The following is a 17,311-nucleotide window of genomic DNA, read 5'->3' as shown; positions in this document are numbered from 1 at the left end:
ATGTCCACCATCCAAATAATGAGCCACACAACAATGACATTCAACTCCACCCAAAGTTTACTGCAATGACAGCACAGTACTCGCTCCTACTCAAAGGGGGCATTGTTTTGGGTGGGAGTGAGTGATCTGTTGTCATTAGAAAAAAAAAACCTTAGTTGGAGTTGGATGTTTTCAGTGTGCAGTCCATTGTTTGGATGGTGGACTACCATTGCGAAATTGCAGACTCCAGGGTTTTGGCAACCTGCTGATTGCAGGGAATTCGAGGAAGATAAAGGCTGTCCTGTGATCAGTGAAAGCTTTTGCACTGATATCACTCTTCTTCTGGAACCTGAATGAACCACACGGCTGGACAGGATAGGAAATTCCTTCATCACATGGGTAGTGGACCCTACTGGATGTAAACAGAGGAGGAGAGAAGGCTCTAGACTGCCGCATCACAAGGCAGAAACCTGAAGTGAGCCTAAATAGCTTTTGCTTATTTTATTTTTTGAGGCAAGCAAATAAGATGGTTGTGGGAAAGAAGGATGGAAGGGGGGTTAACATTATCCCAAAGATCACCCAAAGATTATCTAAATATGTATGTATAGGACATGTTTTGTGTCGTTTTTGATCAGGGAAGGATTAGAGCCCTGTATTGCTGTCTGTGTCTCCCTGAGAAGATTCACTCTCTCTGGATGTCCTGATGACAATCTAAAATTGTTATATCATCTCCAATGCCCCAGTGACGACGTCCCTACGGACAAAATGCGCACAGCAGAGTTACAGCGGTGACACCGTCATGCCCGCTAGAGTGTCTGATGTGAGAATTTGTATATGCTGGCTGATGTTTTTACTAATGTGAGTAGATGCCTAGTTTTAAAATAAACCTGCCTCTATTTGCTACACTATGAGTGTTCTTCCTCTTTGCATTATTTCCTGTGTGGCTGAATAGTGGACTGTGTACTTAGTCTGTACTAAGTCTACTTAGTCTGCTTGGTGGTGCAGCTCACAGTGGCAGGTTGTGTGAGTGGAGACACACATCGTTCCATCCATCCAGAAGGCAGGCTACGGGAGAATATTGGGATTGGTTCCTTCTACAGTAAGTGTGGTTAGATCTTTTGGGGTCTAGTTAGGAGATCTTATTGTCACATGGATAAGAGTTTGATTTATATACACATTTCTTTAAGAGGCTTTCTGGTTATTTATTTCAACTGGACTGTATGATCTTTTGTAACGATTAGTTTAGGATGGGGGTTTATATATAATTTATTATGACACGTACTTACTAATTATTTTGTATGACAGCGCAACATGTTTTCATGTTTTAAATCTACAATTATGACTTGTTACAGAAACAAAGAGGAAATCTTTCAATTGAGACACCAGTTATGGGAACAACTATCTAAGGGAATTTACCTTTGTAGAGATTTCCACTCATTTCCTATTGCATCTCTGGGATGGGATGCAAAAGGAAATCTCCCCAATGAGATGTAGCCAGCAAACAATTACCTAATAGGAGTTTTAACCCTTTCCTACTCTACCCAAATAATTTTTTTTTTCTGCAAATTTTAAATGTGGCTGCCTTTATGTAAACATATCAGCTGTAAATACAAATTTTAGCTTAAAAGCCCATGTCTGTGTCTGAGATGAAATCTCATGCATACTAAAGTGTTTTTTATTATCTCAGAAACAATCATACTGTCCTTGGCTCAGTTAGTAAATATAGATCTGCATTTTAGCCGTTATGCAAATTGTTTCGGTAGATGGACTTTGGAATTAATGGCTTTCACAAGTAATTGTATCCTGCGTCCTGCGTTGTGAAGATGGGAAATCTATTCATAAAGCCATTACTGTATTTCATTTTGTTTTATAAGGTCACGCAATGTCTTTTAAATATGAAGCTTGTATTATGCTGCAAATTCATGTATCAGTAATATCGTTACCTCCTTTTTTACAGAAAAAAAAAACCTTTGGTAAACAGAAACCAAAAAGATAAATCTAGTAGATCACTGTATTTAGATTTTATTTGAGGTCTTCAAAAGGACGTTAAACACATTGTTTTTGCAATCTGTATCCCATTGGGGAGTTTCCTTCACTTCTCCTCTGTAGACACAATAGGTGAGACCCAAACTAAAACTACTAAAACTAAAACTTTACTAAAACTGGTGCACACAGAATCTGGTGCAGCCTTGCATAGTAACCAATCAGCTTCTACCCTCAACTTGTTTAATTAAGCTTTGACAATAAAATCTAGAAGCTGATTGGTTACTATGCACAGCTGCACCAGATGCTGTATGCATCAGTTTTAGTAAATCCCTGCCAATGGGAAGTTAGAGCAAATCTCTCATAAGTGAGAGCACATTCCTTCTTAGATAGTTGTCACCAGAAAAAGTATTCCCATCTAAAGATTTTCTCTCCATTCCTGTTCTGGTGAAAACTCAGAGTTTAACATTGTCTCTCTCTTTCAGTTGTGATGACAATGGTTACTAGAACAAGCTGAGAGCATGAATCTCTTCAGCAAGTATCCATACATGAATAAGAACCAGAGGTCCTAACCTTTCCACTCTACCCAAAGCTAACAAAATATTTTAACCTCATATACACTATATCTAAAATGCAAGTAAACAAATAGAGGACCTGCTGGAATGGGCATCTGTAACATATGGTGAGTAGCGACCAGATGTTCCCAGTTTCTGGGGACAGTCCCTGTCTCATCAGATTGTCCCCGGTTAAAATTTGTCCTTGATTTTGCCCCTGTTAAAAAAAATGGCATGCCTGGCCCCATGCTGTGTAGTAGTTTACTTGGGAACAGATGCTTTTCCTGCATTGGCTGCCTGGACAAATATTAGGAGGTGCATTCAGTAGCTCTCCAAGTTTCATGTTAGCACCTGCTAATCATTGATTTGTGGATATCCTGTGGACCACCCTCCCGGCTTATGCTAACTTATAAGAGGGAGGTGAGGAGGTAGAGGAATTGCCGACTTGCTCCCGAATCTGAGAAGAGATGCATGTGTGATGATAAGTACTTGTCTGTATTGTGGGCCATGTTAGACCCCCGAGGTTATGTCTAAAAGCGTTCTAATTTGGGTTTGTGGCATTAGGCAATAATGTGAGAGATGGAGTAAAATGTAAAAAAAAAAAATACAGAATAGTGGAGAATTGTATGATCATTTCTGGGTGGACATGAGCAGTGATAAGGACTTACATTTATACAGTGTTGTTGGTGTTGTTGCTTGTTATATAACATGTTTCTCACTTTTTGACTAAACATTTTACACTATGCTATGTCTGCAGAGTGCTGGGACCTATTTTACCTCTACATCTTTTTGGCTACGCTCCAGGCATTTGGTAGGTGGTGCATTTTGCAATGCATATTTCTTCTTTTTGATACCTTTTAAGGCATCCCTCCTAACTATGCATGCATAACTTGGTGCTTCTACTTGAAAGCTGTTTATGTTGTCTTTATACCTTGGATGTCTGCCTCTTGTTCCTAACATGGTGTGCTAAAATGTGGGCATGATATGAAAGATGTGGGTACAGATAGATGCATATTTTTTGTGTGTTGTTAAACGTGAATATGGTCAGTAGAGTAACCCTGGATTTCATTTTGAAAATCTGGTCACCTTACCGTAAAAATCTGAACCTCCATCTGTAAAGTTGTTATAAACCCTTACATATACCCATTGAAATGACAACAAAGATGCTGTTCCTCCTACATATGTTGTACCTGTTTCCTCTATCCTCTACAGACTTCTAAAACACACAAATAAAAGGGGTTTTCCCAGTTCCAAAGGCAGGGGCAAGGATCTGCTGAGAGAGGAGAGCTCAATGTAATGGGAGACCTGAGTGGAGGGAAAGGACACACCCTCCTCTACCCTCACTCATAGAGAAACATGCACAGCTGAGGTTGTTGATTACTTGCTCTGTGTTGGAGGGTGGAGGAGGAAGGGGGTTGGAGCCATCTCCTGAGATAGCTTTGTGTTGAGTTCGGCTGTCAGAAGTGATCCATATAGATAGCAGAGGTAGGCAAGATCAGATAGGAACCATACTAGGTGCTTTGGCTTAAGGCTAATACACAATATATTATATTTTCATTTCACTATTTTAAAGCCTAATTTTGAGCAGCTAAGAAATAATAAAATGTTCTATACTTCTTCCAATGAAGGATTTGGTGTTCCTTTTTTTGAGTGAATGGGTAACATACATTAACACATTATTCCACAGCCTTGCAATCTTCCTCCATCCTAGTTCCAGTTTTGATGACTGATCCCCTGAGCAAAAATATGTTATTTTTGCTAGTATCTGGTATGAACAAAATAACTGCATTTTTTAAAAGCTTTATTTTTCACATTTACCTGACTATTCTAAGCTGTTCTGTTGAAAAGTGCAGGCTAATCTGCTAATTTTCATCATTTAGCACCCATGTGTTCTGTTGCAGGTTAGTAAATAGTGGTCAATGCTATGACATTAAGATTATGGCAGACAGAAAATCAGGTTGTACTAGTACTTCTTAACACCTTTTTTTTTATATTATCTTTGAATAGTTGTGCCCCCAACAGGAGGCTTAATCTATCTGTAGCAAATCTGCAGCTTTTAGCAAACTGTACAAAAAGCCCTATATTTTTTACTTTAAATAATAACTTTATCTTTTTTTAAGAACCTATTAAAGGGCTGTCTTGGGAGTTATAGTTTATGATGCAATTTATATTCTGTATAAGGTACCGAATTCTATTTATATTCAGTCCATAGCCCATTGTTATAGGGACATATAAAATGTATCCACTGTGACCCACTGTCTGTCATTGGATGTCTTTGCATTCTCTCTGTCAAGTTAAGAAAAAATGTTTTCTCTATATCAGCCTTTGGTGAGCTGCTTCACTTTGATGAGAGAAATTCTCAGATCAGGGACTTAGTTATAGATCACTGGTCCATTGCCAGCCTTTAAAAAGTTCTGCAAGCTGATTAATTGATTTTTCCTCTTTTTATATGCAATGCAGCAGAGCACCCACACAGCATACTTTGTTGTTGTTGGCTCCTGCCAGCTCTGTACAATCATGTTATGTAACGTTCCTAATTATTTTGTGCTGTATTATTTTCACATTATTTTCTTTTTCGGTGCTACAGAGTACTGCTTTGTAAGAGCTGAGTATAACTGAAGAGATAATAGGCTAATTTCACAAAGCTACACCATACAGCCAAATGTTTGGGGACCTAACCGTTACACTTATTACATGGGCAAAAGTATGTGGACACCCCCCTAAATTATTAAGTTTAGATATTTTCAAAGAAGGGATCTTTTAAAGCTGCAGCATACAAAGACATGTTAGACAGTTGCTTTCTTTCAACATTGTGCTAAACATTTTGGAAAAGCCCTTTTTTGTTTCACGTCTTTGTACATAAAGCCGGCTTTATAAAAACAGAGTTTAATGAGTTTGGTGTGGAGCAACTCAAGTGGCCTGCCCAAAAAACTAACTTCAACTCAACGGAACACCTTTGAGCCACGTTACACAATTGCATTCTTCCAACCTTATGCCAACTGTTCTGGAAAAGCCCTTTCTTGCTTCATCATGACCACGTTCCTGTACATATTCGCAGCTTTGTAAAGACATGGTTTGGTACGGAGGAACTTGAGTGGCCTGCACAAAGACCTAACCTCATCTCTGAACACCTTTGTGATGAATTGGAATACAAATGGTGAGCCAGGCCTTCTCATCCAAGCAAGAAATTTAAATCAAATCACTATATGGTGTTACCACCCTTTCCCTTAAAAATAGTATCAATTCTTATAGGTACACTCGCACACAGTTTTTGAAGGAACTTGGTAGGTAGTTTGTTCCCAATATCTTGGAGAATTAACCACAGATCTTATGTGGACATAGGCTGCCTCAATCCATCTGTCTCTTCATGTAATCCCAGACAGACTTGATGATGTTGAGATCAGGGCTCTGTGAAGCAAAGCCATCACTTTCAGGACTCCTTATTCTTCTTTACACTCAAGATAGTTCTTCAGGACATTGGCTGTATGTTTGGGGTCATTGTCTTGCTGCAGAATAGATTTGGGGCCAATCACATGCCTCCCTGATGGTATGGCATGATGGATAAGTATCTGCCTGTATTTCTCAGCATTGAGGACACCATTAATCCTGACCAAATTCCAAACCCCATTAGCAGAAATGCAGCCTCAAACTTGCAAAGAACCTCCACCATGCTTCACTGTTGCCTGCAGACACTCATTATTGTACCACTCTCCAGCCCTTCAGCGAACAAACTGCCTCCTGCTACAGCCAAATACTTAAAATTTTGACTCATCAGTCCAGAGCACCGACAGCCATTTTTTATCTTCAGTAAGCAAGATGTGTCTTTCATCTGCTGTATTAATTTTCCTTGCTGACCACTGTATCTATGGTCCTCAACATTGCCCAACTCTTTGTACTTCTTCAAAAGAGCTTGAACAGTACATGTTAAAACCCCAGTCTGCTTTAAAATCTTTACCTGGGGAGACCTTGCTGATGCAGTATAAATCCCTTGTGTCTCGCTACTGTGCTTAGCCTTGCCATGGTGTATGACCGCTGACATGAAACTGTCTTCCACATCCTCAACTTAGAAAAAGAGTTTGGCTGCTCCAGTTTTAAGCCTCTTACAAAGCTGTTTCTGTTTCCGTTAATGACTGTGTTTTAGTCCAGGTTCATGCTGCTCCGACATGAAAGTCATTCGACTTTCGATTTGACTTTGCCCTGCAACTTCAGTCCATCTTTGATCCAGCTTAATGTGACTTTTTACACTCTATGGCATTGAAATATTATCAAAGTTGGACCAAAGTAGTGCCGGAATCTTTTCTAAAGTCAGAGCCACTTGGGTCGGATCAGTTAAGACGGCTCTCATAGGGAAACATTTAATTTAACGTCATGTGACTTGTGTTCTCGCAAGTCAGATCCCATGTCGCACCAGTGTAAACCGGACCTTAACCTACATATGAAATTGATTATCATTAGCAGCTGCTTTGTGTAATTAGTTATTTATACCCCTGACTCAAATCCTACAAAATCCCTGACTTTGTGCAAGTGTCAAAGTGTACAAGTATAAGAATTGATGCTGGTTTGAAGCCAAATAGAAGTCACATGAAATATTGATTTGATTTAATTTTTTCCTCCTTTTGCTCACTTTGCATTTTGTAAATTGATAAAAATAAACAATTAAAATATATATTCTTAAAAGCATTCTAAGCCTTTATGTACACTGCTGCTGGTAAATGGACATTTAGGAGCAGTTGGACATTTTTGAAATGCCAAATGCCTGTAAAAGCTTGTAAACGCGGCAACTTGTGTTTAGCTGTGTTCCATTTACAGGCGTTTTTAATTTTTAACTATCTGGAGAAAATAAAAAAACGCTTTTAAAAACAAACACAGCTAAACGTGGTATGTAAACGCGGCAAAACAGAAGTTTTTAAACATTGGTTACTATCTGTCAAGTTAAAGCGGAGTTCCGCCGAAAAAAAAACAAGCAGCTGTAATACTGCAGTTGCTGACTTTTAAAATAAGGACACTTACCTGTCCAGGGCGCCCGCAATGTCCTCACCCGAAGCCGACCTGTCCCTTGACTCCAGGTTGGCATCTTCAGTAAGGGAGTCAGGAAGTGAAGCCTTGCAGCTTCACAGTCTAGTTCCCTACTGTGCATGCGTGAGTCCCGCTGCACACCTTGACTGGTCCCTGCTGTGACCGGTGTGTCTCCCAGAAGACAGTGCGGGACTGAGGGGCTGGACATGGCGTATATCACCGCAGATTCTGTGGCGATCTATTGAGGGAAGCGGGAGAAAATACTTGTATTAGACAGGTATCTGCTCTCCCCCTCCCCCCTGAAAATTTCCAAATGTGACACCAGAGGGGGGGAGGAACCAGATAAGCGGAAGTTAAATTTTTGGGTGGAACTCCGATTTAAATCGTTCAAGGGAGGTTGTAAAACGTCCCATGTACATTCAGCCCTACTTTACAATATTTCTTCACACCCGCCTAAAACTTTTGTACTGTACTGTATATCTGGAAAAATTACAAAATATTGCACTAAAAACAAAAGGAACAGGAGTTGTTAATATTCATGTCCATTGCTGGTATGCTCCAGGCCATGTGGCCCTGACCCAGGAGTCTGCAAATGCTGTTTTCTTGGAATAGATCTTGAGAGATAAAAATAAATGTTCCCATATTGGTTGCCATCTGTTTTATCAGATTTTCTTACAGCTTATGCAATTAAAAATATAATGAACCATCACTTATTGCTTAAATGGCTGATTGAAGGGCTGCAGCAACAATTTATTTAACTTGTTCTTTATTTTTTTTTCATTAATAAACAGGGCCCTAGCAGCTCAAGCTTAAGGCCCCATTCACATTTGGTTGATTAGGAAGCAGAATCAGCATTCTGTTTGTGATTCCAAGTCATGACAAAACACACAAAATGTGTTTGGATGCCATTCAGCCTGTCGTGCCACCATTTTCGCATGGCAATATGCATGAGAATAACTGCAAAATGCGTGTGTAAAATTGCGTGATCGGTCTGCCCTACGCACGACATATGCAAACTTGTGTGAATTGCGCTTTTAAAATTGCAAGCAGGGACTCGCTACACAATATATGAACAGGACATTACTGACTTTGCCTGAGCTTGACCCTTTAGCGTCAGTGTCAGAGAGAATTACTGGCCTGTAAACTGTCTGACCTCACACATTGTGCAGACTTTCCATTGTAGGAACATTGGGGTCTTGCTGCAGACTCAGAGAAGTTTACTAATGTTTTGAAAAGATGAGAGTGCAACAACAGCTTGTATAGTCCTTGGCTGTTGAAAAATGAAATCTTTCAAATGACTATGCAAGCTGATGTGGTGCTCCCATCCTTTCAAATAATTGTACAGACTGTCAGACTTCAGGTGACCTCTAATTGCCTCACCAATGGCAGATGACACTGATGATATAATTTACATGTTGTAGTTCATCCATCTCCGCAATCATATATAAACTATTTTCATTAGTTTTACTTTTAATAATGTTGTTTTTATTTAAAGTGGAACTATAGGGAAAATAAAATTGGCATATATGCTACAGTCTTTCACTTGATTTGCCGCATTCAAATGTAGCTGGTAGCCAATTGGTCTGCCTCCCTGTCGCTCGGCGTTGCACCCACATCTTCCTGAAGTCCTTGCTGTGTAATGTGTGTGAAGTGCCACGTTCAGCCTGGAGAATTAAATGTGTGCTTGAGCCAGGAGCCGGGCCACCGGGGAGTTTTAGCACAATTGAAGACCAGCCCTATGGGGAGTGCTGATCAGAGATGACTACATTATCAGGCAATTACTTGTGGAGAGTGAAGTGGCATGAGGGGATTGGTGACTGTGATTACTCAAGTGAACAATAATCAATGTTTTATGGACTTTTTAGCATTATTTTAATGAGGACTTTATTGATTTATATTATTTTACTGCACACTTCTGTCACTGGGAGGTGGAGGTTTAATAGCCTTTTCTCTTATAGGTGATAAGCGCTGCTAGGGTAATCGGTATGATTTGCCCTATGTGTTGTTAAAATAAGGATAAAATATGATTGGCTACTATAGGCACTGTTTGGCAGGTTTAGGTAGTATAGTGGCAAGTTTGGGTAGTATAGGGTGGTATAGTGGCAGATTTGGGTAGTATAGTGGTAGGTTTGGGTAGTATATGGTGGTATAGTGACAGGTGTGGGTAGTATTGTGTGGTGTAGTGACAGGTTTGGGGTAGTATAGGGTGGTATAGGGACAGGTTTGGGTTTTATAGGGTGGTATAGTGGCAGGTTTGGGTACTATAGGGTGAAATAGTGGCAGGTTAGGGCTGTATGCAGTGACAATGTGCTCAGTCACTTACAGCATTGCTGGATATGAACACTCCTGGGGCTGTTGTGGTCTCTCCTACTCCTACTATTTTGAGTGGACAAGTCTTTGGGAGGAGTGGAGAAGGCAGCTACACCCCACCAACTTCGGCTGCCTCGGGAGATATTGAAGATCCCAGAGGGACAGCCTAACTTGATTAGGTAACAGGCGAGTGTTACATGCTGCCTCCCCATGCACCGCAGAGCCGCCTGCTGACCCAGTTGACTTTGCCAAGATGCAAGGGGACAAGTAATGTGCAGGAGTCCCCTCATTAGGAAGGCTCCGGGTGGCGTCTGATACCCCCCCCCCCCCATCTGATGCGGTTCCACACTCCCCTTCAGCCGAGTCGCCTAATGTTAGAAGGCAAATGGAAATTTTGAGTGCTGATTATACAATCTAAAACACCAGTTTAAAAATGTAAAAATAGAATTGCCCAAATACTATTATGGTTTCTCCTTAACTATGGATATTGGTAAATGTTTCTTATAAAACAAAAGCTTTTTTCCTTGTAATTTTACAGATGGGAGCACGAAAATATATTGGAGATCGTATCTTTATTTTTTGTGATGTTTTACACAATAACTCACACAGTAGCATTGATTTTTACTTAGATAAAATACATTTATAGCAATTTACAAATTTTTCGGTCTTGAAAACATTTGCATAACATTTTATTAAACACATTACTTTACATCCAGGTTTTCTTCTTTTTGAAAAAAACATAGTTGTATTTTATAGTCTTTATTCAATAAAGCACAGCCTCACAAAGAAATGAGTGCCCATTTTAGCAAGTAAGAAAATTAGAAATTTAAAAAGATGTCATCTGGTACTTGATTGTTTTGAAATTAAGGTATTAGTATAATGTAAACAAATGTCACATATACAAAAGGCATTTTATTTGTATCATTATCAAATATTCATGCAGATGTTTATTTCAAACATGTGATGTCCTTTTAAATCGGTGTTTTACAATATACTATTATTATATTTTATACTCTACAAAATAAAAAAAGAAGTCAGTTTTGGCACTTTAAGTATAAAATGACTTACACGAACAAAGTCCATGTAAAGAGCACAGTTTCAGGGATTACTGAAACAATCAGAAATCTTGTTTAAGACTTTGGAAAGTTTGAGTAGAAAAAAGTCACATACCTGTACTAAGATTTCATATCTGTGAAATGTTATAATATTTATCTGTTAGTTTTCCATAAAAAAATGTTAGTGTAAAGCATTGATGAGAAAAGGGAAATTGACAAGCAAGTAGAGAGGGGTGAGGATAGATTTTTTGTTAGCGTTAAGTTGGCACAGATGGGATTTTTTTTTTCCAGCCTGTGTGTGAAAGTTTTAACCTCACTTAAGAGGTTAGTCAATTTAAATCACGTAATGGTTAATGTAAAAGAGCCTTTCTTAAAGTCTAACTTCAAGCAAAACCTAGCTTTTGTAGAAAGTAATAGAAGCTCTGTCAGATTTTTACTTGGTGCTCCTGCTGGGGAGATTTTCTTTTACATTCCATCCGAACAAGAAGTGGTGACGAACATCTCCAGTAGGGGCACCGACAAAAAACACAAACACAATTTAAGTAGAGTAGGGAAGAGTTAAAACTTCTGACAATGTTTTATTGCTTTTCATGCCTTCCTGTCCTGGTAAAAAAAATGTATCCTTTATTTCTTGTACGGTTGTCACTGGGACAGGAAGTAAGGAGGTGTGGTCACAGGTAGATAAAACCAAGTAGACATTTTAAACATTTCCTCATACTATCCAAAACTAAAAAGAGCTCTGGATTAAGCTAGGCTGAAGCTAGGCTTTAACATTTGCAGAAAAATATGAAAATTTATATATGGCCAAAATTTACAAGTGATTTTGAGCACCAATTGCGATTAGCTGTCTTTTATAGGCCACTAGGGTGACGATGAAAAGGTGCTCTTTATCATGCAGGGGAAATTTCCTGTAGAAAAAAATCTCTTTAAGAGTGGCCCCAAAGTTATCCTCTTCTATAAAGAGCATCAAAGCACACCAACTCGGCCACTGTCACCATCTTCTAGGTATTACAGTGGGTTCTGACACTCAGGCAACTGTGCAAGGATTGCCAAATATTTCCCTGTTTGTCATTCTCAGCAATATATCTGTCTGTCTGTTGCTAGACTTAGGGACCTATTAGAACTTAGGGGGACCTAAAAGATCAAAATAAATAATTGTGAACAGACAGGCTCTTTTTTGCATACAAGACATTCAGTTTCTCTTCTCCTGTACAATACCCTTACCTGCCTGTTCACAATTATCTGTAGCATGTCCACCATAGAATGTTTACATCCTGACACAGCGCCTGTGTGCTGGGATGACTCCACTCCTGTACATGTGTGGGAGTGACATCATCCCATACAGGCCATTTCAGATGGCCAAAAACTGGCACCCAGAAGAGGCTGGGAACAAGATGCCAGCTCCAGCAAGAGACCTTACATATGTCAGACTGTTCGAGCATAGGTGAGTGTTCCTGCCTTTAGTTCCACTTTAAGCTATCTAAAGTAAAGTTTGAATTTTTGTAGGTGTTGTTTCATGAATTTACAGAGCTGACTTGCAACAACTTGATAGAAGAATATTGCTGCTTGCATACAATGTCAACTATCTCAATGAATCCACATGAGTCTTTCCACACACATATATCTGTAAATGTTATTATTAGCCATTAAGTAGATTGAATTTTAAAGTTTATATAAACCCTAAATCTAAGGCTATCAGCTAGACAATCAATTGATGGGCTATGCACAGCAGGCTGATCTTGCTGCTGCTGATTGGGAGTATGTGGCTTAATGTTGTTGGTTTGCAACAAGAGAAGCTGATGAAAACTGTATACAGTAAGACATGCTAAAAAATAGATTTTGGGTTTACATGCACTTTAAGTTGATTGATAAAATAAAAGGGAAAGACCTAAAATAATTCTAACTATAAAAAAATGCAATGCAAACATTTCCACTACTTTTGCAGTTCATTTCATAGGTCTCAGGCAGCCAAATAGCAATTTCTGTGGTAAACATACTGGTTGTACTATGTACTGTGGATCTATTTATATTTGACACTCTTAAAGTGTTACTAAACCCAGGACCCTGCATTCACTATATCTGATTTCCCACAATACACAGAACATGGAAATGCAGTTAATTTAGTAAATATAAACTGCTAAATACCTTTTCTCATCAGCAGTTAGAACAGTCTAGTGACTTCTATGAGTGTCTGGTTAAAGCTTGTAGGAGGTGTTTTCATTCTACCAGGATTGTCCTATGGGAATGCAGGACCCTTGGACTTCTGCCTGGACAGTGCTGATTGGCCTTGTGCTGATCACATGCACTTTCCCAAGAATAAAAAAAACTCTCTAGCAATACACACCAAACTGAGCATGTGCAGCCTGTCCCCTGGCTCTGTAATTATCAGTTTATTTTTTGGAGACAGTGGAAGAAGGAAAGGATCAGAGAAGGCAGTGTCAAATAGTCTTTTACACAATGCAGAGGATTAACCCCTTAGGTTCCACAGTGAGTATACCAAGCATGCTTTACTGCATATACAGACTGATTTTATTGTTGTGGGTTTAGTAACACTTTAAAATTTTCAGTAACTGGCAAATAAGATGCAGGCATTGCCACTATTATATTGCTTTAGGAACTGCTTTTCCAACTATCGGAGACCATGAAGATTTTTTGTATGCCTCAACCACACTTGTGGACCTTATAGACAAGACAGTGGACTGGGTATAGACTATTTCTTTGAGAAGAAGAGGAAATGTTGGTTATTTTAATTTATTGGAAGAAAAAAATCTACTTCCTATATGTATTTTAGCCCTCCTAATTGATCCTTTAAAAAGCCGCTTTGTATGCAATACTTGGTGGTAAGAAAGAGAAAAGTGTGTTGAACAATTCACACTGCTTTGGCACAGGTTTGCTGGTTATATATCTCCAACTATGACATCAGTAAATATTACAAATTTTGAAAGTAAGTGCCAAAGATGCCTTATCAAGTGGCATCCACAATACAAATGTAGTCTATGTAACAAGTTGATTGAAACACAAACAGATAAAAAAAAAAAGAAAATCTTTTTAGATAAAATATTTCTTCATTCTGTTAAAAACATATCTCATTTGACTTTCCATTGGGATCCAAATATGATCCAAACCACTAAACTCAGACAGCCATCCTATAAAGTTGCTCCAGTCTCATATATGCTATGGATTAAAAACTATTCTTCATTAAAACTTCTGTATGTTTCCTATAATCCTCTGATCATAATGGCTGTGCCACCATTTTCGTTATATATCATGCCATATTTCTCAATAAAAACTTTGTACGGAAAATAAAATCACATCTTCACATTTCTTTTTTTTGGTCCGGCAGTGTTGTACATAATTTTTAGTACCCAATAGACCTGTAGCCATATCTACTCTAACACACATTAAACCCTGTTCAGTGTTAATGGAATTATGAAAAAAGAACAATCATGAAAAGGTGGACGAGACATCCACTAATCAAGGATGCCCCCACCACTTGAGCACCTTTTCTTTAGTACAATCTGCACTTTTAGTTAGAACAAAATAATGAGCAAATTACAGAAGTACTAACTAACAAAATTAAACAGTTATATCATTGTAAGTGAATTACACCCACACTTTGTCAAAGTAGACTGTGAGGACAGATCTGCACTAAATTCTGGCAAGTCAAGTGCAATTATTTCACAATAACAGAGCTGAATGTTATAATCTGTACACGGGCAGTCACTGTTGTCCTAGCAGAAGCAACTGGACTGTTGAAAAACTATTACATCATAAAGTATTATGTGCTTGTGCAGATATGTTGTTTAGATTTGGACCAAGCATCACCTGTTCATATGTGCATAATCTGCAAATGTAAATATTTTACATTAAATAAATTTTTCCATTTTTTTTTTTAGGTGTAACCGATAATTTCATAGATTAAGGAGGAGGAAATGTCGGAGTTGGCACATTCATCAAATAAAGTGTCTAAGTTCCTTTGTTCCATTGTTTTATTCCTAACAGTATCTCTTTTTTCCTTTCAGTCACTTTTGCTTAAAGAAACTGATTGTATGATGCCTTTTTTGTGTTATTCGCATTGGTTAGAATTCTTTGCATTGTGCTTTTATTCAGTCCCATTCTGCACAAGTTTGTAATGTTCAATTGTCCATACTGGTAAATAAAACTGCAAACCATCTGACCATGTCTAATTTTGGCACATTTAAGGTTGTTTTCTGCTTCATTTCCAAACTAATAAGAGCACAAGCTGTATGAAAGTAAAACTGTTTCTGGTAGAAACTAATGGAAACAGAATATTATTTTCATTCTTTGTAGGTACGTGTTGGTGATGTTCCTTTATAGAAGATATTCCGAGTGCTTTCGGGACTGTTACTCCTCTCTGGGATTAAGATAATGTTAGTCTTTCTTCTTAGAGTAGAGTCACGGCTTGATGAAATAGATACAGTCTCTGAGCCAATTTCACTGCCCTCTACTGGTGTCACCCGTATCGTGGTTATTCCATGAAGGAGGTGGTCATTATCAATGTTGCTTCGTTTTCTTTCTGTAGTCCCAAAAGTGTCTTTTAATGATTCACAGCTTTCTGAGTCTCTGTTGAGGTCATTAAGCTCATAAGCTTGACGCAACGTTCCTTTTTCAGGAGCTTTCCATTTCCAGGATCCACTCCCTTCTCCTTCTAATGGCATCTGGATAATCGGCCTGTTGTTTTCAGGGTGGGCCTCAATCCGTACTATATTTGTGGGTTCATGTTCTGTCAGGGCCTTGTATCTGATGGATCCAGTGCAACTAACTGTACTTCCTTCTGAGCCTTTGGGGCTACCCTGCAGCATTCCTTGCTGTTTTGACATAGCTATGACCTGCATAATCCTTGGTTGACTATTACTTCTACAGGAAACACTTTTCTCTGCCACCTTTAGCCACTTTGATCTAGCAGAACTGCATTTGGGTGAAGAAGATAAGATATTCTCATGGGTTTCCTCTGGGATATGCACCAACTGAGAAGACCCAGGACGTGATTGTATAGACACTCTGGGCCCACCAGGAATACCTGTATTGTTACAACCTGGCACACTGCCAGGCTGTAATTTGATGTATGGGTTGCCCGGGCCAATATGGTCTCCATTAACACCAACCCTAACAGGCTCAGAGCTTGATCTCATTTCTATCACTCTTTGTGGCGAAAGACCAGACTCTGTCTCAATTACCTGCAAAGACAGCTTCCGACTTTCATTTTTAGTCTTCCATTGAGAAAGAAGTTGCTTTGACCGAGCTGAATCCATTGAAGCATGGATTGTAGCATTTCTCCTAGCTGGATCTTCCAATGAAGGAGTATGAACTCTGGGGAGAGTATTGCTAAATGTGACCATATTTTCTTTGCCCATGGGGCTTCGAGGAGTTATTACCTCTACATCAGTACTTGCTCTCTTTATATTGGTAAGCGAGCTTGATTCTCTATTGTTTCTGTTCAAGATATTTTCAGAGGGATGAGATGAAATACCATCACTGCTGCCGCCATTTTTTCCTGGTAGTATCCTACTGGTGTCTTGGCTAATGTCTGTTAAAGACCTTAATGGCTCTCTGAGTGGTGGAGGAGGCTTCTGTGGGATGTTGTCTTCGCTGGGCTGAAAGTTTCCAACAGCATAAAGGCCCTAGAGTATAAAGATATACGATAATAAAAACAATTACACACAGGTCTGTTGCAAAAGCACCCTGAAAAGTATGCTACTAGCCTATATTCAGTTATGGAGTAATGGTATTGCTTATACTTTAATTTCCTCCTTCTACTTAACTATACATGCAGGTTTCTAACTCTTCCATCAACAACCATATGACCCCCAAATAATAGTTTTTCCGTCTGACACACAGACCCACCGTTTATGTCAAATAGCCTATATGCAGACATAAGCCTTAAAAGTCATTACAGAAGGACTTTATATGAGATGATTGTAGTGAGTGCAATTTACATTGAAGACTGATTCCAATCTGTTGAGAGGGTTTAACTTTAAAAGGACAAACAAAGCTGAGCAGAAGAAGCTTCTAAGTGCAGTAATAAAACACTTTAATGACAAGGAAGGGTTAAAAACACGTACACGATGGAAGTGAAAAACAGGCATATCAATGAATCCATAACGTCCAGCGGGATGCCTCCTGGGAGTAAAGACAGCTGCAGGTGGATGTTCAGCACTGTGTCTCTGATCCAAGATGAAGAGCAATGCTGTCAGGACCAGCATGGAATTCAGGCAACCGGAGGTGATGTCAGAGTGGGTGGGGCATGTATTGGAGCATGCCCAGTTGCTCCTTCTTCAAACCAGCGACTGGGCATGCTCCGAAACATGTCCCGGCCTCTCTGGCGTCGCTTATGGTTATCTGGAACATCCACCTGCAGCTATCTTTACTCCCAGGGGGCATCCTGCTGGACCT

General features: G+C 39.2%; 1 protein-coding gene across 1 annotated transcript in view; it reads right to left on the bottom strand.

Moving 5' to 3' along the window:
* Positions 1 to 10,395: 10,395 nt before the first annotated feature.
* Positions 10,396 to 17,311, bottom strand: part of PLPPR4 (phospholipid phosphatase related 4) — a 211,714-nt gene continuing 204,798 nt past the window's right edge. Inside the window, exon 7 of the mRNA XM_077452876.1 lies at positions 10,396 to 16,539. Within this exon, the coding sequence (XP_077309002.1) occupies positions 15,196 to 16,539 (1,344 nt within the window). The 3' untranslated portion in view covers positions 10,396 to 15,195. The remainder of the gene's footprint in view (positions 16,540 to 17,311) is intronic.

This window comes from Lithobates pipiens, unplaced genomic scaffold, assembly GCF_037356315.1.
Source record: "Lithobates pipiens isolate NorthernLeopardFrog02 unplaced genomic scaffold, aLitPip1_a1.2 Scaffold_23, whole genome shotgun sequence".
Classification (NCBI taxonomy): Eukaryota; Metazoa; Chordata; class Amphibia; order Anura; family Ranidae; genus Lithobates; species Lithobates pipiens.
The sequence above is the reverse complement of the archived record's forward strand: the minus strand, read 5'-3'. Positions and strand labels throughout refer to the sequence as shown.